Source organism: Oscarella lobularis, chromosome 1 (genome assembly GCF_947507565.1).
Source record: "Oscarella lobularis chromosome 1, ooOscLobu1.1, whole genome shotgun sequence".
Taxonomy (NCBI): domain Eukaryota; kingdom Metazoa; phylum Porifera; class Homoscleromorpha; order Homosclerophorida; family Oscarellidae; genus Oscarella; species Oscarella lobularis.
Window position 1 is genome coordinate 2,737,601 of NC_089175.1, and position 22,865 is coordinate 2,760,465.

At 47.3% G+C, this 22,865-nt stretch overlaps 6 protein-coding genes and 1 long non-coding RNA gene across 9 annotated transcripts in view; 4 read left to right on the forward strand and 3 right to left on the reverse strand.

The window, feature by feature from the left end:
* Window positions 1–40: 40 nt before the first annotated feature.
* LOC136199473 (uncharacterized) lies at window positions 41–3,568 on the forward strand. The gene is made up of 7 exons (XM_065989670.1): window positions 41–194; window positions 787–1,095; window positions 1,150–1,401; window positions 1,459–1,761; window positions 1,818–2,648; window positions 2,763–2,829; window positions 2,894–3,568. Exons 1-7 carry the CDS (start codon window positions 134–136, stop codon window positions 3,354–3,356), a joined length of 2,286 nt encoding a protein of 761 aa, XP_065845742.1. The 5' UTR covers window positions 41–133; the 3' UTR covers window positions 3,357–3,568.
* On the reverse strand, window positions 3,428–5,762 carry LOC136199474 (sorting and assembly machinery component 50 homolog B-like). Its single transcript, XM_065989671.1, has 16 exons — window positions 5,696–5,762; window positions 5,618–5,650; window positions 5,452–5,553; window positions 5,302–5,392; window positions 5,141–5,247; window positions 4,977–5,069; window positions 4,885–4,925; window positions 4,746–4,833; window positions 4,553–4,681; window positions 4,427–4,498; window positions 4,293–4,376; window positions 4,180–4,244; window positions 4,057–4,124; window positions 3,853–4,002; window positions 3,676–3,805; window positions 3,428–3,617 (listed from the first exon to the last, which is right to left on the reverse strand). The coding sequence occupies exons 1-16, from the start codon at window positions 5,699–5,701 to the stop codon at window positions 3,566–3,568; spliced, it is 1,311 nt and encodes a 436-aa protein (XP_065845743.1). The 5' UTR covers window positions 5,702–5,762; the 3' UTR covers window positions 3,428–3,565.
* An 8-nt stretch (window positions 5,763–5,770) lies between these two features.
* LOC136199475 (very long chain fatty acid elongase 6-like) lies at window positions 5,771–7,043 on the forward strand. The gene is made up of 2 exons (XM_065989672.1): window positions 5,771–6,135; window positions 6,297–7,043. The coding sequence occupies exons 1-2, from the start codon at window positions 5,830–5,832 to the stop codon at window positions 6,825–6,827; spliced, it is 837 nt and encodes a 278-aa protein (XP_065845744.1). The 5' UTR covers window positions 5,771–5,829; the 3' UTR covers window positions 6,828–7,043.
* A 2,345-nt stretch (window positions 7,044–9,388) lies between these two features.
* On the forward strand, window positions 9,389–10,525 carry LOC136186778 (uncharacterized). Its single transcript, XR_010669757.1, has 4 exons — window positions 9,389–9,462; window positions 9,521–9,585; window positions 9,637–9,815; window positions 9,873–10,525. It is a non-coding gene; the product is annotated as an uncharacterized lncRNA (long non-coding RNA).
* Window positions 10,526–11,166: 641 nt separating this feature from the next.
* Window positions 11,167–13,724, forward strand: LOC136186856 (kanadaptin-like). Of its 2 annotated transcripts, XM_065974338.1 has the most exons (11): window positions 11,167–11,823; window positions 11,874–11,987; window positions 12,044–12,113; window positions 12,167–12,303; window positions 12,359–12,448; window positions 12,499–12,572; window positions 12,627–12,696; window positions 12,750–13,282; window positions 13,340–13,390; window positions 13,451–13,529; window positions 13,585–13,724. In XM_065974338.1, exons 1-11 carry the CDS (start codon window positions 11,175–11,177, stop codon window positions 13,632–13,634), a joined length of 1,917 nt encoding a protein of 638 aa, XP_065830410.1. In that variant the 5' UTR covers window positions 11,167–11,174; the 3' UTR covers window positions 13,635–13,724. The 2 variants fall into 2 exon arrangements, with proteins under 2 accessions (XP_065830410.1, XP_065830402.1); XM_065974330.1 differs by having other exon boundaries at window positions 12,750–13,390.
* On the reverse strand, window positions 13,480–15,315 carry LOC136186872 (SUMO-activating enzyme subunit 1-like). Of its 2 annotated transcripts, XM_065974348.1 has the most exons (9): window positions 15,228–15,315; window positions 15,000–15,177; window positions 14,783–14,932; window positions 14,528–14,722; window positions 14,364–14,460; window positions 14,136–14,289; window positions 13,997–14,066; window positions 13,850–13,944; window positions 13,480–13,590 (listed from the first exon to the last, which is right to left on the reverse strand). In XM_065974348.1, exons 1-8 carry the CDS (start codon window positions 15,302–15,304, stop codon window positions 13,858–13,860), a joined length of 1,008 nt encoding a protein of 335 aa, XP_065830420.1. In that variant the 5' UTR covers window positions 15,305–15,315; the 3' UTR covers window positions 13,480–13,590; window positions 13,850–13,857. The 2 variants fall into 2 exon arrangements, with proteins under 2 accessions (XP_065830420.1, XP_065830427.1); XM_065974355.1 differs by having other exon boundaries at window positions 13,480–13,930.
* A 968-nt stretch (window positions 15,316–16,283) lies between these two features.
* Window positions 16,284–22,865, reverse strand: part of LOC136186181 (histone-lysine N-methyltransferase 2B-like) — a gene marked incomplete in the record, with an annotated part of 7,911 nt that continues 1,329 nt past the window's right edge. Inside the window, 33 exon segments of the mRNA XM_065973443.1 lie at window positions 16,284–16,486; window positions 16,560–16,627; window positions 16,687–16,782; window positions 16,842–16,971; window positions 17,033–17,122; window positions 17,177–17,281; window positions 17,335–17,501; window positions 17,561–17,595; window positions 17,650–17,724; window positions 17,782–19,067; window positions 19,131–19,209; window positions 19,268–19,385; window positions 19,444–19,516; window positions 19,571–19,656; window positions 19,711–19,776; window positions 19,832–19,903; window positions 19,959–20,018; window positions 20,072–20,162; window positions 20,224–20,330; window positions 20,384–20,494; window positions 20,556–20,609; window positions 20,666–20,725; window positions 20,782–20,912; window positions 20,978–21,035; window positions 21,085–21,140; window positions 21,198–21,264; window positions 21,329–21,472; window positions 21,533–21,658; window positions 21,719–21,832; window positions 21,890–22,364; window positions 22,432–22,479; window positions 22,538–22,643; window positions 22,705–22,865. Coding sequence (XP_065829515.1) covers window positions 16,381–16,486; window positions 16,560–16,627; window positions 16,687–16,782; window positions 16,842–16,971; window positions 17,033–17,122; window positions 17,177–17,281; window positions 17,335–17,501; window positions 17,561–17,595; window positions 17,650–17,724; window positions 17,782–19,067; window positions 19,131–19,209; window positions 19,268–19,385; window positions 19,444–19,516; window positions 19,571–19,656; window positions 19,711–19,776; window positions 19,832–19,903; window positions 19,959–20,018; window positions 20,072–20,162; window positions 20,224–20,330; window positions 20,384–20,494; window positions 20,556–20,609; window positions 20,666–20,725; window positions 20,782–20,912; window positions 20,978–21,035; window positions 21,085–21,140; window positions 21,198–21,264; window positions 21,329–21,472; window positions 21,533–21,658; window positions 21,719–21,832; window positions 21,890–22,364; window positions 22,432–22,479; window positions 22,538–22,643; window positions 22,705–22,865 — 4,621 coding nt within the window.

Sequence of the window (22,865 nt, forward strand, 5' to 3'; positions counted from 1 at the left end):
CTATTCAGAAATACGTCTGTTTTGTTTGGGAACGCCCCTCCCACTGTCGTTTCTTTTGCCGCGCGCATGCCCATCTAGGATAGGTGTCTCTTGGTCACTTCGCGACTTGTCCCTGGAGCTTTCGGACACGGCGATGCCTTCTAAAGCTCTAATATTTCTTTCTTTGTGTATTTTCGTTCGTCTTCTAACACCAGGTAAGCCGTTGTCGCGCGACCGACTCTGCTCGCGTCCTATCTGTGCCCTTTTCCCACGCGCAATCCACCGGAGAGACTAGTAGAATCAAAAACGAAGTAGTCGGCCGAGTTTCCAACCGGATCAAAGCGGTTTTCGTGTTTATTTAGACGATCACCGACTCCCAGCGAACGATTCGCGATCCCTTTACGCGAATTCGAATCGAATAATCGCGCCCCTCTATACAAAATCGCCAAATCTAGACGCCAAGAGCGATTTCGCGACCCCACACTAACGCACGTCTAGCCGGAAATCGTTGTTATTACAACCCGTTTCTCTTCACGACCCGTCGCAAAAAGAAAAAAAAGAATCGCGTCGCGTTTTCAACCTGTCGCATATCGATTTCTCCCCACTCCTTAGCGCGGGGTGTACCACTGTTAGTTTAGAGTGTACGATCCCACGCTTCCCTGTTTATCTTTGCGGTTCACTGGTCACATTTTTCTGAGGGGGACCCTCTCTCTCTCTCTCTCTCCTTCCCTCCTTTTCTCCTCTTAATTGTCTGTGCGCATACGTGGTCGCGTGCGTTCAAAAAGACGCGTCTCTGTATTATTTCAGGTGTGGCGTCTCCTCTTACTGCAGTACATCCACCTGTTCTGTATCTTTCCCATGATTCTGAAGACGAGATTCTTCGCTGTCGCGTCGAATCAAAAGTCGAACCGACGTCTGTTCATTGGCTTTTTTGGGCTGCTGTCGATGCTGCTCCTATTCGCATTCAACTCCATAACCCGCTCTATAGGGCGAATGGCACTGAATTGACTATTAGACGCGAGTCGAATGTATCTCGTGTTCTCGGTCTGTATCAGTGTGTTGTTGCTATTGAGAATCATGAAGTGGCGAGTTTACCTTCGATTGTGAAAGAATTAGGTGTGCAAATGATAATGTGGCATATACATAGAGCTTCATTTTTGAGTTGTGTAGAACATAAGGACCTCAAGGTTTCTCTTGGATCGCCAGCTCTACTAAATTGTTCTACTTCGTATACGTCTGTCAATTGGACTTTCAATGGGCAAAATTTTACTTTTAAGAATCATCAGTCAATGTCTTTTTCAGTTGACGGACTTGAGAAGCTAGTTATACGTGAAGTTGGAGAAAACGATACCGGAATTTACACATGTGAAACGACAGGCGAGAGAAGAATTCTAAAGACCTTCAATTTAACTATTGAAGAAGGTGGGTTAGCGTATCAATAGAATCTAAGAAAAGATATTTATCTGTTTGGGGGTTCAGGTAAAAAATTTCAGCGTTTCTCTCAATTAACTACAGTTGCTCTTTCCCCATTACATCCGTCCACTTTTCTTGATTGCGTATGCTACGTGTCCGACGCGCGGGTTAATAAAAGTAAAGGGCAAGGGCAAGCTGACTGGAGGCGTAATGGCACAATATTGGAGCCCCAGCCTCTTTTAGACTCAACTTGTTTGAGCGTAATTAAGGTCAGGAAGCCTGGGTTGTACACGTGCTCTATAGCCCATCAGAAGAACCAAGAGAAGACTAGGACAAGACATGTAGTTACATATAACATTACCCGACAAGGTACATATGTTTAAGGTGCTTTCGTTTTTCTTTATTAACTAGTTTCTATGTTTTAGATACAGATGCTGAGTTTAGTCTAATTGATGTCACCGACAATGAAGTTTCCTGTTTGATTGATGTCCGTCAGTGCCCAGATGTCACATGGCTCTTTCACAACGGAAAGAAAAAGCACGTTTTCAATCACACGTCTTGTATGAATAGCAAGGGTAGAATGTCAGCGACGTTTCACGGTGACGGGATATACCAGTGCATGATGGAAACCGCCCTAGGATGGAAGGAGACCAGCAGGGTAATAACAGCACCTACGGCGACCGAAGCACCTACAACCGAAACACCTTCTTCAAGCGGGAAAGAACTTAGTTCTCAAAGAACTGACTCTGTGACGACCACTTCTATAGCAACCGCTTATTTAACGGCCGCTTCTCCTTATGAACCAACCAATTCTGTACCAACGGAATCATTCACTGTAAAATCGGTATCGCCAACGTCAATTTCCGTTGAACTGCGCGATCCTGCCGCGTGGCAAACGAATGAAATCGACGTCTTTTATCGGGACACGTCGAGCGTCGGCGATGGCAACGTGAAACGGGAAACGATGGAAGTGGCGTCAAAAAGTCACACAATTCAAAGACTCAAGCCCAACACAACGTACGAAGTGTGGATTGAGCCCGTATTTCCAAACGGCAAAGTACCCGAAGGAGGAAATAAACACAAGAAGAAAATGAAGACGTTGATGGCACCACCAACGCTTTCCGATGAAACTACGGAATCAAAGGACAACATGTTTTTGGGAATTGTACTGGGTAGCGTTTTGGGTGTTCTAGCGTTATTGTTGGTCGCCGTGCTGGTCGTCGTGGCAATCAATCGAAGGCGGAGAAGAAAAGAAGGTAGGAGTATATAAATAATTCCTTTATGTTTATGCACATCAACCCTAGGACCACGTATATTAAATATCAGTACGTATGTACTATTTATCCCAATTATATTGGCTTTGCTTGTAGAGGAGACCAGCGCAAGTCGTCAGCAATACGAGAAAGCTCGGAAGGCGGAAGGCAACGCTTATGCTTTGTAAGACATCGTCGATTACTAAAGAGCGTTTTGAAATGAGAAGAAAATCTCTTGCAATCCCTAGTCCTGAAGCTCCGACTCCGTGCCTAGAAAGTCCGAAGAGGACCGTTTCTCCTTCGCCACCGCCTAAGAAAGTGGCTTTCGACGACTACAGTGATATAGAGGACGATCCTCCTCCGCCTGGCTATGCACCCGTCATATCTCAAGCCGCCGTCGCCGCCGTCACGGAGTCCCAACCAGCTCAGCAACCGTCTGCACTGCAGTCGACGCCGTCCGTCTCCAAGCAGGACATCGACGACGGCATTCCCAATTACGCTCAGCTCAACGAAGCGTCCAAGATCAAGTACAGACGAAAGAGTTCAGCACGTCGACTGCGAGAAATCGAGGGCCTCGACGACGGTATTGAGGTATTGGATTACGCGGAATTAGAAATGCCGCATGGCGGTCCCATTCCTACGCGAAGTCCCGATGACGAGGTTGATTACGCGGAGATCGATTTCACACGTACAACGCATGGCGAGGAGTGAGGTAGAGTCTAGTGGAGAGCAGAATTGACTAGTTAGAGTATTTCGCGTCCTTGAAATGTGGAATGTTGAAAAGTTTCTATAGAGTAAGGGAGGGAGGGGGTCTGAAAACTTTATTGATTTCTTGATTATTATGGTAAACGCGTATTGTCGTTTTTTTTGGTTGTTGTCGTCATTTTCATTGTTGTTTATTACATTTCATCTAATTAGCTCTAGCAGGAGTAGTGAAGACCGAAGCCTACTTGAATGTGACCGGTATGAAGGCTAATAGGAAAATAGCATTACGGCACGTTCCCCGCTAAAATGAAGCCCCCCTTCTTACACGTCTGTCGGCTGGGATGACTTTGGTATGCAGTAGTTCAGCTCAATACGAGCGGGTCCCAGTCGTAGAGCAAGTCCAGCTCCGTACGACCACCGCATTTGCGTGAAAAAGTTCCAGAATTCGCGACGATCTAGATCTCAGTTACAAACGGATAAATTCCTAACGTATGTTTCTGACCTAGTGTTAACGAATCGCAGTTTCCTGCTGTCAGAAAAAAGTGGGCTCGAAAGAAACTCCCTATTCCTCCTTCTGACGGCCTCATGTACGGCAAAGGGGTGAATAGGTGAAGACCTGACGCCCAAAAGGCATCAGCTCCCAGTGAGTAACCTAGAGTCAAAAGAAAGTTTACAGACTATGAGATTTTTTCAATTGGTTGGGTACCTTGGTCTTGAGGTCCGAGACCGTTTGTGGAGAAGCCACGCACGGAAAGAGGGCCACCCAGAAAAAATCTAAACAGCGTTTCTATAACGAATAGTCTCATCATAATCTAGAGGGGGTGTCTACCCGTCCGATATATTACGCTGCCCAAACCATTTGAGAAGGCCACCGGATAGAGCCGCCGTTAGAGTCTAGGAAGATTGTTGATGAGGCGATTTTATGTGCAGGAGCCTTCATACCGATTCCCACGGCAAGGGAACGTTCGTTTGAACTTCGCTACTGCACTTCGCATATTTGACGTCTCCCCCGAGACCAGCGTATTCCTTGAGAAAGAAATCGTACGCTAGAAAATTCGTTTAGTAGCACTATCAACTTGAGTGAACTGAAAAAGCGAGCCCGCCTTAGGGAAAACCGTTTCAGGACGACTGTCGATAGTGAACGTATGCTAAACGCATAGTTAGGATATTAGTGAAGGGACGGCGGTGTGTACTGTACTCACCCCTATAGATGATTTTATACTGTGACCTGCATGCTGGCGGACAGCGAACGGTGTCGCTTTCGACGAAACCAGTCTATGCCTCCAATCGAGGTTGTACTTGAACGCGTGGTCTCCAAACTGAGTTGGAAGCTTTTGAAGAAAAAAAACATGTTGGTTGGTTCTGACGATTCGATTTTATTATTTCGGTTCTAACAGCGTATTGGGCTGAGAGTCCAGTCGATACTTCTTTGTAGCCGCTACTGGGAAAGTCGAGGGGAGCACGGTGCACAGATAAAGTCACACTGTTTATGAGAGAAGAGTAGATAGACGCAATGATACGTTTAGCTTGCTACTTGTGATCTTTATCAGCGTGAATGGGCTTCTTGAACAAAACCTGGAAAATAGGCAGAGTAGCGTGAAAATCTAAATTTTCTATTCAACTCACCTCGTATCTCGGTTGCACGTTTCGACCAGACGAAACTTTCATTTCGAGCATTTCGGCACGACCAAACACGTTCCGTACAGTTAGCGAAGCAAGCTGCATACAACGAACAGTTACAATAATATTAATTAATTAATTAATTAATTAAAGCCAGTTGTTTTCTCTACCCCTTGCAATTCATTATTTTGTGCGATCGTCGAAGTGACTTTGCCTAGCAATCGATTGCACTCTTTTACATTCATAACTACTTCTAAGCCGTCCGCTTCACCCACATCTAGTAAAAGGGTGTCTATTGTGTAAATGCCCTCTCCCCCAGTCTCTCCTGTACCATTATAATTGCTGTCAATCAGCACGGATATCGTTTGAAATATTCCCAATTCGTGCAATTGCTTTTTAGCCATCATACAGCTTTTAAGAACCTTGCAGGTGCAAGAATGGAGCTCTCGCAGAGAAAATTTCTAAATCAATGTTTTTCTACTTCGTTGAATGTGGACGCCGAAAAAAGGGGCTCGACTGCGTCCTTGATGACGTCATTTCTCGTCACATCGACCCCGTTCACGTGCACCGTCTTGACGACGATCTTTGAAATAGAAGAAATTCGCGCAAATTTGCTAAAAATCGAAATCGAACGAGCTAGCCCTCACATCTGTGGCTCCAATGTCGACTTTGGACAAATTCTAGAACAGACTTTGAACGCCTTCAATGAACGAAAGGAAATTTACCTCCATATGCGCGACGAAATCCCCCCAAAGTCCGACGACGTAACGTGCTAGTGCACCTCGGGGAGGACAAACACGTGACGCCAGGGCACGGGGCAAAGGTCATTCATTCCCCACGCGGCGTCTGCAGCAGTGCCATGGAGTTGCTCTCCGCTATTGAGTCGTTCGAGTCGCGCTTCAACGAGACGAACGCTCAACTTTACCTGCGAGCGAGGTGGAAGCGCTGCTTCTACGCGAGCGCGATCTACGTCGTCGCAATCCTCGTCGGACGCCACTACATGAAGTCGCGTCCCGGCTTCGACCTGCGACGCACCCTATTCGCTTGGAATCTCCTTCTCGCGCTCTTCAGCGCCGTCGGAACCTACCACGTGACCGTTCCCTTTGTGACGGACGTCTTGACGTCCGGATGGTCGAGCGCCGTTTGCACGCTGAAATTCCTAGAGGCATGCAGACAATACGATTATACTAATTCTGACGTCATAATCTGTTAATTAAATTAAACTATAGCAAAAACTTTGGAGCTTCCGATAATTTAGAATACATTAATTCTGACGTCATAATTTGTTAATTAAATTAAGATATAATGAAATAATTTTTTGTTTAGGGACGCGAGGGACTTTGGAGCTTCATTTTCGGTTTCTCGAAACTGCCCGAACTCATCGACACGCTCTTTATTGTCCTTCGAAAGCAGCGGCTCATCTTCTTGCACTGGTATCATCACATGACCGTCTTCTGCTACTGCTGGTGGGCGTACACGTCGCCCCACGGGCAAGGTCGCCTATTCATCGCCATGAACTATTGCGTTCACATGGTCATGTATTCGTACTATGCGACTCGCGCCCAGGGCATCGTTCGACTGCCGCGACAGGTCAACGTTCTCATCACCATGATGCAGATCGCGCAGATGTGCATCGGCTCGTGGTCGCTCTTCGACGCGGCGATGCGTCTTCGAGACGGAATTCCGTGCGCCGTCGAGCAGAAGCACGTGTTTTGGGGATCGTTGATGTACACTAGCTATTTAGTTCTCTTCGGAAATTTCTTCTATCAGACTTACATGAAGAAGAAGAAGAGTTCTCCCGCGGAAATAAAACTGGCCGATGGAAAGAAAAAGTCGGCTATGTTTGAAATTAGGTGATTTGTTTTAGGGGCCTGAGTTGGTTAGTGTTGGGTTTTTCACCTTGTGTGATTTTACATGTATTTATTTTTTCTCGTTATTATGTCCAATGCCTGACTGTATTTGGCGACAGTTGACTTGTTCTTTTAGTTAGACTGTAGTCACTACCGGTATGTATTTGTAATTAAGCTCTGTGACGCACCCCTAATAATATCGTATTCCTTATCTCGTTCAGTATTGAGAATTTTCTTTGACGCTGAGAATCCAGCCTGAGATTGATATATAATCATCTCATCTGTACACGTGAAGAAAGTCTTCTTAGTTGAATCTATGGTTTGACACGTGGATGTCTCTTCTTGTCAATTATGGACCCGTTAGCGCGCGCGTCAAGCCGTCTAGCAAGGTAAAACACGAGGGGCTAGGGACCGAGACATGTGATTCTGCGCAGTAGACGCACGTGACGTAAAACCCCACTTGTCTCGTTTGTGTGTTAGGGAGTGTGTTAGGGTGGAAGCTCGCAAATCGAAGAAAAAATTTCCAAAAATCTAGAAACCTTTTAAAAATTTTCTAGAACATTTTAGAGTAACATGTACCTACATACAAAGGTTTCTCAGCATATTACATGAAAAAGAGACTGTTCTTCTTTGTCTATAGCCTCCTTCAAATGCTGAAATTCAACCGAAACCTTGTATATGTAGGTAAATGATACCCTAGAATGTGCCAGAAACATTTTCGAGCGCTTTCTGGTTATCGTCGAAACGATAATAGTCGTCGCTTTGAAACGGCGACGGTAATTGCAAACACGAATCCCTGAAAAAGTAGAAACGGGTTTCTAACAACTATTATTGGGATTTTTTTCATCATATTATGCGAGCTTCCACACTTGCTTCTGTACAGAGAACGAGAGACAAGTGGGGTTTACGTCACGTGCGTCTACTGCGCAGAATCACATGTCTCGGTCCCTAGCCCCTCGTAGGTAAAACAATGTCATATTCGAAAAAACTGTGTCAAAAATGCTTCATAATGCTAAGAATAACGAAGGCTCCGGTCGCTCGGTCTGCTTAATCGTAAAAGCTTTCTAAACGTGCCGCGGAAGATCGCACGCGGCGGAATTTGCGTTGTAGCGCCGTTTTACAGCTCGAGCAAGAGGACATTCTGAAAGCGAACGTCTCTCAGCAGATCGAGACGGTGAGTCGTCACCGTCCTGTCTTTGCTAACGCCGCCAACGCTCGCCGTCCTTTCCTTGCCTAAAACTTGTGATGTCACTGCTTTCCCGGACAACGCGTTCGCGGGCAACTCGCTCGAGCGACGAGGAGGAAGATCGAGCGAAGAGCGCCATCAATTCATTCGAAAACAACGAAGGTGGACGATTCAATTTTGCGTCGGATATTTACGACAATAATTCATGGGAGCACTCATTTATTTTTTAGAAAAATTCAGCGTACAAAAAAACGTAAATCCTGTCGTCCTGTCTGTCTTCGAATTCTCGATCGGCCTCTGATTTTCGTTTTTCTTCAGCGCGCCTCTCCCCCACGTTTTCACCTAAAAAAGAAGGTTACTGTCTGTCAAATCAGCGTCTTACGTACCTTTTTTTCGTTGCGTCCATATTCGCGTTACCCAGGCTACACCACGAGGAGGTTCGGACGCTTCGTAGCCCAAGGCAGCCACCGCAAAGCGATGACCACCGGTTCCAAAAAATGTCGGGCGAGTCACGACGTCCTCGGCCATCCCAATCAATACCCGCCTGGATGAGAGTCGGCCCCTAAAAACCGAGTCCCCCGGTGCGCTGGTATCAAACTCTTCGGTATGTTTTCCATGAGAAGAACCGGAGCTTGTGGGATGGAGAGTGGCTGACCACTGCTTGTAGAAGTCGACAGGAAAGGCAGTGCAATGCCCAAGTCGAAGTCTCCTGGGCCAGATCATCGTCCGTCTAATCGTGCCGCCGGGTGAGAAAAGTGCCGGCAACCAGGCCATGGTTGAACACCCCCTCTAAGCCGTACCACACTCAGCCTAGCGCGTGGTCGTGCTTATTGGCAACAATAAGACTTCAGCGATCTTTATACCCAGTGCGTAAACCGAGGCCGAAGCCCCCCTTCGCCCTGCCTACAGGCTCCGGCACGGTTTTATCCGTGGGCCACGCTGATCCAACAACCCAGGACTTGCCTTTTGTCTTCCCCCGAGCCAGTCCAACTCAAGAACGAGACGCAGATTGCTCCGCGACGCATCCACCCTCGGCCGCAACTGAAGGAAATCGGTGTGCTCTTCGCTTTTAAACAGCGTAGCCCCGCCCAGCGAGCTGATTGGTCCGTTGCGGTCACGTTGGGCCTATCTAGCGCTGTGATTGGTCCGAAACATACAGGTGCGAAACGCAAACCGGTTTAGCACGATTGATTGCATAACGATTCCTCAGATTTCACGCCTGCATCGACACAAGATGGTGGAAAAAACGTGGCCGGACTGATCGACTATCTGGACCTTTTTCGTATTAAGTAAGTCTTTTTATGTTTCGCTGCTCATTTTCGCGCGCGCGTACAGACCGTTAGCGGCTTAGCGCGCTTTTCTTCTACTCGCACGCCTGTCGTCGTTTTCGTTTGGACGGCGATTTTGGCCAGCGCTTGCGTTCGCGTACACTTTGGTTTCGGAAGAAAAGCGAAAGGTAAAGAGATTTTCGTATATAGAGCACGAAGGCTCTGGTATCTGGTAATCCTCTTCAGATAGCCCCCCGGAAGCGCGCACAAACGAAAAGTACGTCTACGAAGATGAGATGGAAAGCTTAAAAGTAAGAAATGGGGTGATCCCGCTCTGAAAAACTCCAAGGGCCCCTTTTTAGGTTTGCCACGTGACGAGGCATTCATTCTCCTTCGCTCCAACAACAGGCTTTCACTAAATTTAGTTTCAGCAGTCTCGTGTGACGTTTGCAGCGAGGCGTGTCTTCTTCAATTCAAATAACAAGAAATTAATTAAATGTCTTTGTCAAATTGACCAATGAAATCTTTAATCGGACGTAAGGTAACGTTCTACGTCATTATTTATTTTTTCCAAATGTTTTCGTTCAATCTGACGCAGCCATTCCTCTGGCCCGAGAGCGAAACTGCCAATCAATTCTCAAGTGCTCAAATGAGGACAAATCAAATGTCTTCGACCAATGAAATCTGCAACAAAGTCCTCTCTCGTCCGGAAGGGACAGCATGTCACAGGGATTGCCAGGGGGAGCAACTGCACAACTGGAACAGAAATCAATAATTAGCTGGGCCGAGAGCGAAACTGAAACAGGTATAATTCTCGTTTTCTTCGACTCTCTCTATTTAGGTTCATTGAAGGATCATACGGACGAGGTTGATGAAGAGCTTTCCGATGTCTTCATTCACCCCTGGGCCCCGGGGTGACTAAATAAAACCGGCCCAACTCGGTTGCCAAGAGGTCAAATTGGCTCACCTGTTGATGAGGGTTATGCAGTGCACCCTCCCCCCTCCAGGACTGCGGTGGGTAAAAAAGTGGTCCCCCTGGAATCAGGCTGACAGCGCTCACATCCGAGACTGCTCAGTCCCAGGCGTCCGAGCCAAGAGAATAAACGGGCTCTATCTCCGATCGAGGGGAGTATGGAGTGACCCCCACTCTGAAGCCTGCACGAGCTCTCTCGCGGTTCGTGCAGGTGGACAGCGAAAGTAGTAGAGACTATGCGCAATTTTTTGTACTTCCGGTTTATTTCCGGGTTTATTAAAAATTCTTTACACGCATTGATTGCGTCTGGTGCCTTTTTTTCTTGACAGGGGTCTTGCCCAGGACCCCAAACGAGCCGTTTTCATATTTGGGTCATGCTCAGGACCCCTACTCTATCTATCTTGTAAGTACCGTACAACTACAAAAAAAGCAAGTCAGCTACAAATGTGTGCCTGCAGTCTGCGTCTTCATCTTCTTGATAAACAATGTGGTGCAACGCGAAAACTCATCGCCTTCCTTCGTTGCCGTCGTCATATCCCCGCTGACCTGCACTTCTTTGTTTCGCTGGTGCGAGGACATATCCGAGGTGCGACTGGAGAAGTTCTCTATGGTACAATACTGTTACAGGATATGTCTTGCTTTTAGGGAATTAACCACCGCCACGCGATCGCGCTGGAAAGCATTCTCGTGCTTAGGCAAGGGTATAAATAGGCTTACCAAGATGCCATAGCTGCGTCCGTCGGAGAAGCGAGAAGGCACGGCCTCGCGGCGTCGTTACAGGTCACTTGAGAGCTCGCCAGTGGTGCACAATCTCATCTGCCACCGCGTACGCTCTCGTCGACGTTCGGTTGGGTCTCGAAGCTCTCGAAATCGCGAGAAATCGAGTCTCTAGCAGAGATCAGTTATACGGGACATCAAAGCATAGAAATGAGTGATTCTTTTAAGATTCCGTTCACTCCAGCACCGCCAGCGTCGATCAAAGCGGACGCAAAAGACGTGGAACAGCCGTCCGACTTGCCGAAAGACTCTCCGACCGAAGCCCAATCCCAAATCGCCCTCCGCTACGCGGAACCCTCGTGGTCGGGAACGCCGGAGACCGACTTCACGTTAGAAGTAATAAAGAACGGGGCTCTAATCGAAAAAATCGATCTGACGCGCAAACCCTACATCGTGTTCGGTCGACTCCCGGATTGTGACGTCATACTCGAGCATCCGTCGATATCTCGCTATCACGCCATATTGCAGTACAAGAACGAAGGGGAGGGGCCCTCGAGTGGATTCTATCTCTACGATTTGGGTTCCACACACGGAACGCGAGTCAATAAGGAGACGATACGAGCCAGAACGTATTATCGCATTCGCTTGGGTCACGTAATTCGTTTTGGCGGGAGCACGCGCGTTTTTGTGCTGCAAGGCGACGAGGGGAGTCAGGTGGGCGTGGAGATGGAAGCAGAGGCGGAGATGGTGGAGTTCGTGAAGGAGAAGGTGGCGACAGAGGAGAGACAACGGCAGGAAGAAGAGGAGGAAGAGAAGAGGAGAGCGAAGGAAGAGAAAGAGGGAGTATCGTGGGGAATGGGTAAGGGGGGAAAAACAAATACAGTAATTATGATTTATACGTTTGCACAGTGGATGATTCCCGCGATGTTGAAATGTCTCTGCGTAAACCGGATATAATTGACGAAGACGCTTACTACAACAGAGATCCCAAGAAAGCCTTGAAACGCTTCATGGATCAAGAAGGTTGGTCGCTCAAATATTTGACGTCAAAATCTACCAACTGCCGTCTCATTTCATAGGAATGGAGATAGAATATGAATCGGAAGACGTCGGAAAGTCTTACAACAGGGAATTCAAAGTCACAATAAAGTGCTCAGTAAATCAATCAATCAATGATTCACTGTTGACTCCTTTGGTGTTAGGCTTCCCATTCAAGGTCCTGGGGGCGAGCTTATGTACGGTGAAGGAATATCGGCGAAGAAGAAAGAGGCCGTCGTTCTGTGCGCTCTTGACGCGTGTCGCATTCTCGACGCGCAGGGAATGCTTCGATCCAGTGCAGGTGGCGTGGAACGCGTACTGAGAAATAACTATTATCTAATGCAGGCGAACTGTAGGGGAGAGGAGAAAAAAGATTAGGCGAAATTGGGAGGAGAATGACTATTATGACAGCGATGAGGACAGTTTTCTAGATCGAACTGGGGACTGTGAGTATGGGATTTTACAGGAGGGGGTTTGAAAAAGAGCTTTTTGTTAGTGGAGAAAAAAAGAAAAAATCGCATGAGAAAGGTTGGGAAATATAAAGAGAACGTGGAAACGTATGAATCACTGGTAATTGGCTCACTTAGTATTGTGGGGTGGGAATAACTGTGTTTTTTCTTATAGATTTCCAAATTGGATTCTGTTTGTGATGAAATTCAGAAAGGCGAGAAGAAACTTTCACTTGCTAGAAAAAGTAAAAGTTGATATCAGCAAATATTTTAAATTTATAAATACGTACCTTATTAGTTGAGAAAGGCGGAGAAGATACTTCCTTGGAAGATTTCATGACTAATTTGAGCGGAGTTTTGGACGCAAGTGCGAAGAGAAACATTCGAATACAATTGGTCGAATTGAGAAAGAAAGAGGAAGAATTAAACACTCTTATCAAACTGGCTCGACCATCAGAAATCACCAAAATAATCAAAACAACAACGAAAGAAGAAGACGAAAAGAAAACGATACCTGAAACGGAGACTATCGATACATCTGAGAGGAAGAAAGGACGATGGGGCCTCGTAAAGGTTCCCAAGGACGTTAGCGATGTTTTTCGGAGTGACCCACATGAAGAGACGAAGAGGGAACTGGTGAAAATAGATTACGAAGACGGGAAAGAGGAGAAGAAGAAGAAGACGGATCGCGGTCAAAGAGTAATTGGGCCTGCGAAACCGGTTTCTGGGATTTTGGAGCAATTGGTTGAGGAGGAGGGCGACGACGAAGACGAAGAAGACGAGGAGGAGGAGGAGGATGAAGAGGAAAACGTCAGGGTGGAAGCTAAGAGGGTTAGACTGGGTGGACATGGCTTGCGTCACGTTGCTAATGGACGTTTCTCGATACAGAGGAAGAGGAGAGAAAGGCGGCAAAAACTGAGAGCAAAAATGCTAGAAGGGGTCAGTGCTTCCTAGTATATAATCACCTGTGTTATGGATGATGATGATTTATTTATTTAGGCCGATAGGGGGACGAAGAAGTTCAAAGGTTGGGATTCTGATAGGGATCCGGAATTCGCTCAGTGGCTCCCACCCGAAGGTAAACAAAACTTATTCTCGAATGACTCTTTTTGCGACTCTTTTTCTCTCCTTAGATCAATCTGGCGACGGAAAAACAAAATTAAACGAGAAGTTGGGCTATTAGCTTAGATAAATAAAGATGTGAATTATTTTTTCCACTGCTCATTAATTAACGTGTACGTAACGCAAACAGGTCAATCTCTCCTAATGAGAACCCAAGGGCCTAAATGCCTTTTTAAAAAAAATTCGCTTTGCCGGTCGGTATATACATTCACGTCCTTGCGATAAGGATTACCTAGCAACGCCGGGTGTGCCCTTAGTAGTCCCCCCTTTTCTTACTCGTTTCTTTACTCAAAATGATAAACAAGTCCGCTATTTTCCATTCCATCGTAGCAGAAAGCGTTGTCAAGCGGCGCATTTCTACCAGACAGAACCTAGAACGCAGTGCAAATGCAAGTGCTCGCTGGAGCGGTACGGAAACGACACCTTGATTATTTCCTGGGATAGGATGCCGCCAACAATGGCAGAAACAGGCACCAATTCAACACCACACTTCCTAGGAATCATTTGCCAGAGATTCTCGTCATGCTACAGACTCTAGCTCTGATCTATAGACCCTTCTTACCCGTAAAAATGAGAAGGAATAAACGATTCGTCGACGCCCCATTCTTCCACTAGCTTCTGTGCAACTGTACGGATTGCGTGAAGCTCTTCAGACGCTTCCACGTCGCAATCAGCGTAAGGAAAACGACCGAACTTCTCGCGAAATTGCAACCAGACTGCGAAAGAGTAAAAAAGGGGGGAGATCTCATTAATCCGTTCCGCTATAGCTCGCGTGTATATCAAAACTAACTGTGAGCGTAGAAATAAACTTTGGGGACCCTCTTCAGACTCTTGCCTGGCTTGGGCTTAAAACCGAGCGCGGACTCGAAGCTGACAGACGTGAATTCCTGAGAGACTCGCCGAGTCAAATAAAACAAGAACGCTCTTAATTAATTAAGAGTTTCCGCGTTTCACCTTTTGCACCATTTTCACATCCTCTGACTTTTTCTTCGTCACGCCAGTGAGCTTCATCTGCTCGACGGTCTTCTCCTCTTCCACGAACACGTGAGGACGCTTGCCGAGGTCCGACAGAAAGAAGCTGAAATAGCCGAACGTTGCACCGCCAAAAAATTTGACGTCATTTCGGCGACAAATCTTAGAGACGCGTAGCTGAATTCAAGAGAAGATGTGAGAAAAAGACGCCACAAAATAAAGATTATGTTAATTAACCATAGTGCTTTTGTTCGATTGGGTGAGACATACGACGTCATACTGCTGAAAAAACGTCTCGTCTTTATCGCCTACATTTCCGTCGTCCGCAGCGACGTGAACCATTGGATTCAATCGGCGCAAATTCTGAACGAAGTGACTCGGAACGTCCTAATATAAAAGTCGCATTTTTTTTGAGAAAATAAATTCGTGCGATTTTTTTTCTTTTCCCCCGAACCTCTTTTCCTTCGTTTCCGGGATTTTTAGAGTCGAGAAACGTTCGTTCGCGACTTATTTCTCCCTTTGAATCGCTTCCGACAATCGTGAGGCGTCGAACGCCGCTCAATACGACGTTCTTTCCCACTTCGGCGGCCAAGCTTCTCGAGCCGACGAGAAGAACGGACGAATTTCGAAGTCTAGAGCAGAAAAACCGTCGCAGATCCGACGAATGACCTTCGAAACAAACCGTTTCTGCGCGTCCAAACCCCACAGACGTATCTGTCGATCGTAGACCGCCGCTTCGGCGGAAGAAATTGCCGCCATCTTGTTTCCAGGCCAAGCGCACGCGTACTCGCGGACTAATTTATGTACACTATGTCCAGTCCTTGGGACTCCATTCGACCCATTTTCGACGATCTCGTCTCGGTAATGAGACCGTCGGCGTTCGTTGATCGCCTCTTCAGTCAGCGCGTCATAACGCGAGAGGAGTACAGTCGGCTTCGAGCTCTGCCGACGTCCTTTGACCAGTCGCGCTTTCTTCTCAACGACGTTCTCCCATCGAAGAGCCAGGAGCATTACTACGCCTTTATCGATTGTCTCAAGCGGACCGAAGGACAGGCGCATATCGCCGAAATGTTGGCGAAATCGTCTTCGGGTTCAGCCCGTCGCACAACGGCTTCGACAGAACGTCGTGCAGACGAGAAACCATTGGACGACAAAATGAAATCCCGGTTGACTAAGGAGATCGACACTAAAGACATACGTTGTCTCTACACGAAAGTCTGCCACAAATGGAAAACGCTGGGACGCATGCTGCGTCCTGACGTCGCGTTCGAAGACTTCGAGTTGGATCAGATCGAGAAGGACAAGCCGGACGACCAAGAGCGCGCCTACGAGTTGCTTAAACGGTGGAGGGAGAAGGTTGTCGATAAAGCGACTGTCTGCTCCGTCTGCTGTTCGCTGGTGGAGGCTGGTCTACCGGACGTGGCACGAAAAGTCTTTGGCGCGGATGTAGCCGATTCCTGTTCTCGCTATAGCCTGTGCGAGAATGGTGAATAGAGATCACGGTCGCGCAATTTATTGGCTTTTGCTTGAATTTTATATAGTTCTTTTCTTCGTTCGTGCTTCTGCTGGACTCTTTATAAGTTTCGTTTTTTTCGGAAATTTGATGTGTTTGATTTATGCTTTAGATGTAGTTATATCTGAGCCTACGTGAACCGTGGTGCAGCAGCTGCAAAAGCGGTTTTCCTCTCTCTACGTCGTTTATGAAACGTGGTCCGTTATATATATCCCAAAGTGAGGGTACCATTGAACCACGTTTTTTAATAATATATACGGTTTTCTCTACTATCGTTATCGTAGCGTTTTTTATACTCTCCCTTACGTGCTTGCCCTTCTCTTCAGTTTAGAAATCGTCGACAATTTTCAGCACCGCAATTGCACGGGATTTTGACGTCTTCAATAGGAAACTTGTAGTCATACGTCAATTCTTCTCCTTGACTTATGCTTGGGAGGGAGGGAGGGAGGGAATACACGCAATTCAAAGCAAAATCAGGAAGGACTACTATTCCCGTCTTACCCTCTCGAAGCGAATATTACAATTTTCTTCGTGCCGTCAATAGTTAATATTTTCGAATAGCAATTAGGCTAAACGAGGAGATTTTTAAGAGTCGATTAATTAAAATCATTCAGATACTCTATATTACTTCGCAACTGTGATTGATAAAGCGAGCCGCATTTCCAGACAGCGTCGCGTCGACGACCTCGTCGCTATCAATACGAAACATATAACAGCCAATTCCCTTGTAAATAAAAAGAAGTTTCAATAGAGAGTGCACATATAGCTCTTGACTTTGCGTACTTTGCTTTCGTAGTAGTCCTCCCTCTTGTCGGTGAGAACCGAGCGAATTACCGTGCCAGTATATTCGATGACCATTTCACCGGACTGAATGTCTCGTATGCTGTACAAGCCTCGTCCGTGAATAGACGATCTATACACAGCAAGCGCGTCTGAAATCGTGGAGGCTCGCGTGTTCGCGCGCGAAATTGCACCTGAAAACGGCGACGCTTTTCTTGCACGCTTTCTGCATCGCTCTGTATCTCATGCTCATAGGAAGATCGACGTTAGACTGATGTTGTCGTCTAAAATAAACAACATCAGATGTGTTGGCATTACTTTGTTATAAAGGCGTTCACCTGAGAAAAAGATCGCTGTCTCCGCTTTCCGCGGTGAAGTCCTTCAGTTGAGGCGGAATCCGATGTTTCGAATTTAGAAAGCTGAACATGTCGTGTTCATCGACGCTAAAATAGATTACTAGGATAAATATAAGACTTGCACGTTCATTCTTCTTCACCGTTTGGTATCCTTTTCACTTCGCGCACATCCGCTCGGATTCACCTTGACGACGTGCTCTCGTTTCGGAAGAAACGCCTGGAGAGGATGAGGCGAAAACTGTTTGAACGCATAGACGGTGCAATCCTTTGAACCGGAAAGTTGCTCAATCGAGCCGAGAACATAATCCTAAGAAAAAGAAAAAGAAGAAGTGTATAAGAGTGACGTAGAGCCTAAATCAGACGCACGTGAGTCAGTCCAAACATAACGAGCCCATCGATATCTAATAGGAGAGTCTATCGAGAAGCAGACTCGTACGACTACCGTGGTGGCTTACTGGCAAAAGCTGTATAAAACATTCCAGACTCTTGTCGCCGTTCAACAAGAGTAGTGACCACCTTTTTCCAAGCAGCTACGAAATAGAAGTAAAAAAGCGAAGATAGCGCGCAGAAAAACGTCCCCCCTCCACCTTGGCACGACGACGCTTCGATTTCAAACCCGTCTTCGCTCTTGATCACAAATCTCAACAGCGGCGACGGCGCTTCGGGCGCCGGAACCGGAGCGGCGGCGGTGGCGACGGGCAAGGGAGCGTCGCGTCGACTGACTCGGAGCTGCCTCTTCGTAGATCGTCGATTTCCCGTCAAGAGACGTCGTTTCGCGGGACTGCCACTCGTAACGCACGACTCGATAACAGAACTCGTTCCAGCGACGGGATTGAGGGAGCCTTTCGCCTTCGAAAGCGACGGCTTCGCGGAAGGAGTCCGTGCCGTCGTCGTCGACGACGACGACTTCTTAGGAGCATCGCTCGCACCGTCTCCGCCTTTGAATCGAACGACTTGACTTTTTCGCTTCCCCGTCTTCGGAGGAGAAACCGGCATAACGAACGGTCTTATAGACTTTTGAAGGATCGGTAAAGTCGGAGTCAAGAGAGGAGACGGCGACGACGACGACGTCTTCAAACTCTCGGGCGATTTTCTTTGCAAAATTCGCGGTCCCTTCAACGGCGACGATTTCTCTGGCGACAATTCGGCAGCGATAGACGCCGACGCCGACGCCGACGCATCACTCGGCTTCGGAAGAATCGGCGTGAGCTGCTTCAACAGCCTCATTCCCGATTGATAAAGCAGCGGGCCGAGCGTCAAATTCGACGGCACGAGATACGAATGATCCATTCGTATTGCGGAAACGTCTTTTGAAGTCGACGACGCCGAGTCCGTCTTCTTATTGGTCATCATGTCGACGACGCGTTGGACGTCCGGCGCGGATATGGGAATGATTTGATAGTGAATGAGCGGCGGCGACGGCGTTGCGAGCCCAACGGGCGGCGAAGGAGCGGAAACTTTGCTCTTCTTTGGAAGTGGCCCGGTCGACGATGACGGGGCCGCCGCAAGGCGAGGTTTTTTCGCCGCCGAAGTTTGCGGAATTTGTTGCGGTTCTTTAATAATAACGCGAGGTTTTTTCGTCGACGACGTTTGCTGAATAGGTCGCGGTTCGTCGATGGGAGGTTCTTTCGGCGACGAAGTTTCTTGAATTTGTTGCGGCGGTTCGTCGACGCGAGGTTTTTTCGCCGACAAACTTTCTTGTTGAAAATGTCGTGGTTCGTCGCTTCGAACTGGTTTTAGCTGAGACGGTTTTGGATTGGTTGACAACGTCGGCGACGAAACGATGCTGGAAGCCCAATCGTCGAGAGAAATGCTGCACTCGTACCAGCAGAACTTTGAAACATTTTTCGTGCTCCAAAAGTACCGTCTTGCACTTAGAAGAAAAAAACGAGTTGTGCCACGACGTTTTTCTTTATCCCAAGAGAGAAGGCATTACCTGTAGCCGATGGGATACAAGCGGTCTTTAGTTTCGGACTCCTTATGGATACTCCCGAAGTTGTAAATCAGTAGATTTCCTTGGATAGGATAGAACAAAACTAATAGGGATAACCGTCGCGCAAAACAGTACATTACCTATTTTGAAGTTCAGGGTGCCGTGCGAAAGAGATTCTAGTTTCGATCTCGAAGGCCGCATTTTTGTTAGGTCAACGTAGACTCTTCGATTCGTTCGCAAAGTGGCCATGACGGGCGACTGCGCAATAGAACCGCACGCGCCTCGCGAAAAAAGCTAGGAATTTGACTATGCGTACCTTGTTCTTAATCTTTTCGGCGTGCGCCTTGCAGAAAACGCGCTGATTCGCGAGAAACACGCACTGGCGAGTCCTGAAGAAATTTTGCTAATCAAGAAACGCGAAAAACGCACGCAGTCCACTATACTTAGCGCAGGTGAAGTGAAACGTCAAGTGGCATCGAGCGTCGCAGCATCCTATCGTCGCCCCAGTACGATGGCAATGATGACATTTCTTTAGCAATTCAAAATTATTTAAAATTCGTGGACCGTTTCTCGAATGAACTACCAATTGTCTTCCCCTCAATAGAGCCCTGTCGAGATGATGCAAACGCCCGTCGTTTCGTTCATAGACCTGCGCACGCGGAGACGTACAAAATATGAAGCGCCCTTCGAGAGTTTGCGCTTACTTCTGCGGACCACAGAGCGCAATTGATGTGAGCCCACTCGTCGAGAGATACGCAGATCAGTCTGCCGGCGTCCTGACGACACGTGCGCGGTATAACTAAAGATACTTTGAAATGAAATATTGCTTACGTCCGGATCTTTGTCGCCAATCAATCCGCAAAAAACGCAAGAGCGCACGTCACGAATATTCTAAGAGATCAAAAATCGAGGACGAAGGCGAATGCAATTAATTAACGAATTACCGATAAGCAAACTTGCTGACGATTCTCCAGCAATTCTGACTCGGCGTCGTAGTCGTGATCCGAAGAAGGGAAAGGCGTAGATACCAAAGATCTAAAAGAAACGATTTTAAATCGCATTCCAAGACAAGACACGCTCCGAGAGAAGATCCCACCGAGAAACGGTTTCCTCGTTTCTCGAACTCCTCGTCTTTTGCTGAGATTTTTTGCACTCTTCCGAGGCGGATTCTGAAGAAAACCATGGAAATAGCTTCAGAAAATGCTAAGGAAAGAAAAATCGACGCCAATCATCTAAACCGCCTTTTCGCGTCTTACCTCGCAAAATTTCGTTTCCACAGAGTTAATTTCCTCTCGTTGCTGAGAATCGTTTACAAAGTGACATCGAAAATTATTTAAACAATCTAAAATCTTTCCGCCAAACAAAGTCTAAAGAAAAACCGCGTCGATGTGAAATAAAGACGACGATGCGGGGACAACGCAGACTTACGGGCCTGGAGGAATAAGCGGCGTCCTCTGCTTCGTTCAAAAGAGACAGTAACTGCTAAAGAAACGACTGGCGTAATGGTAGTTCGGTTTATATACAAACAAAAAACGCACATCGATAGGTGGTACATTGGATGATAAAGACGACACTTGATCTCGTAAAACCACTGCAATCTGCAAACAGTCACACTCACACTCCCCCTTTATACAGATAACGATTCCCCCTTTACTTTTTTTAGGCTAATTTTGAAATCGTCGTCGATTGCTTCTTTCCACTTGGGAATTTGACTCGTCGAACATTTCGAGCATTCGAATTCGGCGATCGAGTCTTGGAGGAGACTCAGCGCGTTATACTCGTCGTCTAGAAAAAAAAGCACAATATTGTCAATTAATTAATTAAGCAAATACATCTAGAGAAATCTGAACCTGTAATGCGTTCGCATTCAGAGTGAATCCACCGTTCGCACGTCGTGCATTGAACCATCTGAAGACAAGCGTCACGCTGCGATAAAAGAAAACTAGCCAGTCCATACCATAGTTTCAAAGTCGTTGTCTCTATAGCATCGACCGCAGATGGGGCAAATGTTTTCTATTCAAAAGCAAGCTCTTTAAGCCCCAAACGACTCAAAAAAAATAATAGAAGCACTTTTCTTCTTCAACGACGTGCAGTCGCCACAAAGAGTCAGATCTTCGGACCAGACGTTGCCTTTGTCCTATACACACACACACATCCCAATATAGTATTAGGCGATAATGACTACGAAAAAAAATCGTTACGTCGCCGCTCGAGATGGCTCCGCAGCCCGTGCACTTGACGCACGTCGAGCATCGCCACAGGTCGTCCTGAGGAAGACCGACCGGATGATCGGAGCTCAGACAGGCGCTGTGGAAGTGAGAGTGACACTGGGCGCATTCGAACAACTGGGGAAACGCAGAGAGAGCTGGAGATCGAGATAAATTGTATTCGGAATAGAGACTTACGTCGTCGGACAATCCGCACACTTCGCACACAATACAATTGGCGCAATACCATCGATTTTTCTTCATCGGCGCAAAGCCGGCGCAGAAGGAATGAAAAGGCTCGCTGCACGCTATACAAAAAACGAGCTAAAGAAAACAATTAGAGACAATCAATCAATCATCATAAAAGTCTCTTATTATGTATACCTCTTGTATGCCCCCACTGCCACAGAGGAAGCACAAGGGTCCCGTGTACGAGAGAGGAGTCAAAAACGGCACGCAGAATCCTTGGAGCCACGCGTCGCTTTCGCGTACAACGGACTAAATTTATAGTATCATTATTGAAACGCCGCCGCTCTCTGATCCTTCGTCGCTCACCTTAAGCGAGAGCTTCAAATTCGCTTCTCCGTAACCGAGAAGTTTCTTGGGCTTTCTGAACGAATTGGCGTCGTCCTGCGGCCGATCGGACGCGAGACTCTGCAAAACGCTATTGAAAGACTTTCGTTCGCCGCCGCTGCCGTCGTCTTTCAGCGCTCGCTCGTAACGTCGCTTTTGACTCGACGACGATTCGTCTTTCAGTTCGACGTCATATTTGACCGCCGTCGTCGAACGCGTCTTCCTTCGAAACGTCCTTCGCTCGTCGCCGTCGTCGTCGTCGTCGTCTTGCTCGACGGCGACGATTCGAAAGCGAGGATTCAACGCGGCGCGACGAGCCGGACGCGACTGAGGAGACTCGCACGAGGGCGGCGGCGGCGGCGGCGGCGGCACAACTTTCCGTCGAGGAACATGGGTATTGGAAACGACGTCGTTATTAAACAGCTTATACGACGGCTGATTGCGGCATTTCCTAAGCCTGCGTTGCAATTAAATTAAATTATAAAATTATTTTCTTCTTCCCCAGTGCCCCCCTAAGAGCTTACACGCAACATTGCCTCCTCAAGTTACGGCCGCCAAACTTGGGTTTATCTCTAGAGAGAGAGAGTTAGGTTATGAGGATTGACTGGCGCGTTGCTGTCGTCGCTTTACCGGCAATTGATGCAGGTTCCGCAGTCCTTAGCCACTTGGCAGCCTTCGCATTGATGACATCGAGACGTTCGAAATCGCTTCTTCGGTTGCAATTCAGCACTCGCAGCTTCAAAGAATTGCTCAATTGAAAAACAAAACAAAAACAATGCACGCCGCAACGAAATTACCGCTGTGAAACAATTGCCTCCTCCTCTTTCGAACCGATGCCGCTTTCTTCAAATACACGTATTCGTCGAAATAATCGTCGCCGGAATCCGGTGGCGACGACAATTTCGGTCGCTCGTCGGGAGACGAGTCTAGATCGTCGGCCAGTCGACTGGGCGTCTTC

Coding starts and splice junctions, on each gene's coding strand:
- LOC136199474 (XM_065989671.1), bottom strand. Junction 4,926..4,976: donor ACGTGCAACCGAGATACGAG/GTGAGTTGAATA, acceptor CCTATTTTCCAG/GTTTTGTTCAAGAAGCCCAT. Junction 4,003..4,056: donor TCTCGGACCTCAAGACCAAG/GTACCCAACCAA, acceptor TTTTGACTCTAG/GTTACTCACTGGGAGCTGAT.
- LOC136186872 (XM_065974348.1), bottom strand. CDS start 15,304: ATGGCGGCAATTTCTTCCGCCGAAGCGGCGGTCTACGATCGACAGATA. Junction 14,461..14,527: donor ATGTGAAAATGGTGCAAAAG/GTGAAACGCGGA, acceptor CGAGTCTCTCAG/GAATTCACGTCTGTCAGCTT. Junction 14,290..14,363: donor AGTTTATTTCTACGCTCACA/GTTAGTTTTGAT, acceptor ACTCTTTCGCAG/TCTGGTTGCAATTTCGCGAG.
- LOC136186856 (XM_065974330.1), top strand. CDS start 11,175: ATGAGTGATTCTTTTAAGATTCCGTTCACTCCAGCACCGCCAGCGTCG. Junction 12,304..12,358: donor AATGCTTCGATCCAGTGCAG/GTGGCGTGGAAC, acceptor GGCGAACTGTAG/GGGAGAGGAGAAAAAAGATT. Junction 13,530..13,584: donor TCAGTGGCTCCCACCCGAAG/GTAAACAAAACT, acceptor TTCTCTCCTTAG/ATCAATCTGGCGACGGAAAA.
- LOC136199475 (XM_065989672.1), top strand. CDS start 5,830: ATGGAGTTGCTCTCCGCTATTGAGTCGTTCGAGTCGCGCTTCAACGAG. Junction 6,136..6,296: donor GCACGCTGAAATTCCTAGAG/GCATGCAGACAA, acceptor TTTTTTGTTTAG/GGACGCGAGGGACTTTGGAG.
- LOC136199473 (XM_065989670.1), top strand. CDS start 134: ATGCCTTCTAAAGCTCTAATATTTCTTTCTTTGTGTATTTTCGTTCGT. Junction 1,096..1,149: donor TTCGATTGTGAAAGAATTAG/GTGTGCAAATGA, acceptor TGAGTTGTGTAG/AACATAAGGACCTCAAGGTT. Junction 1,762..1,817: donor ATATAACATTACCCGACAAG/GTACATATGTTT, acceptor TCTATGTTTTAG/ATACAGATGCTGAGTTTAGT.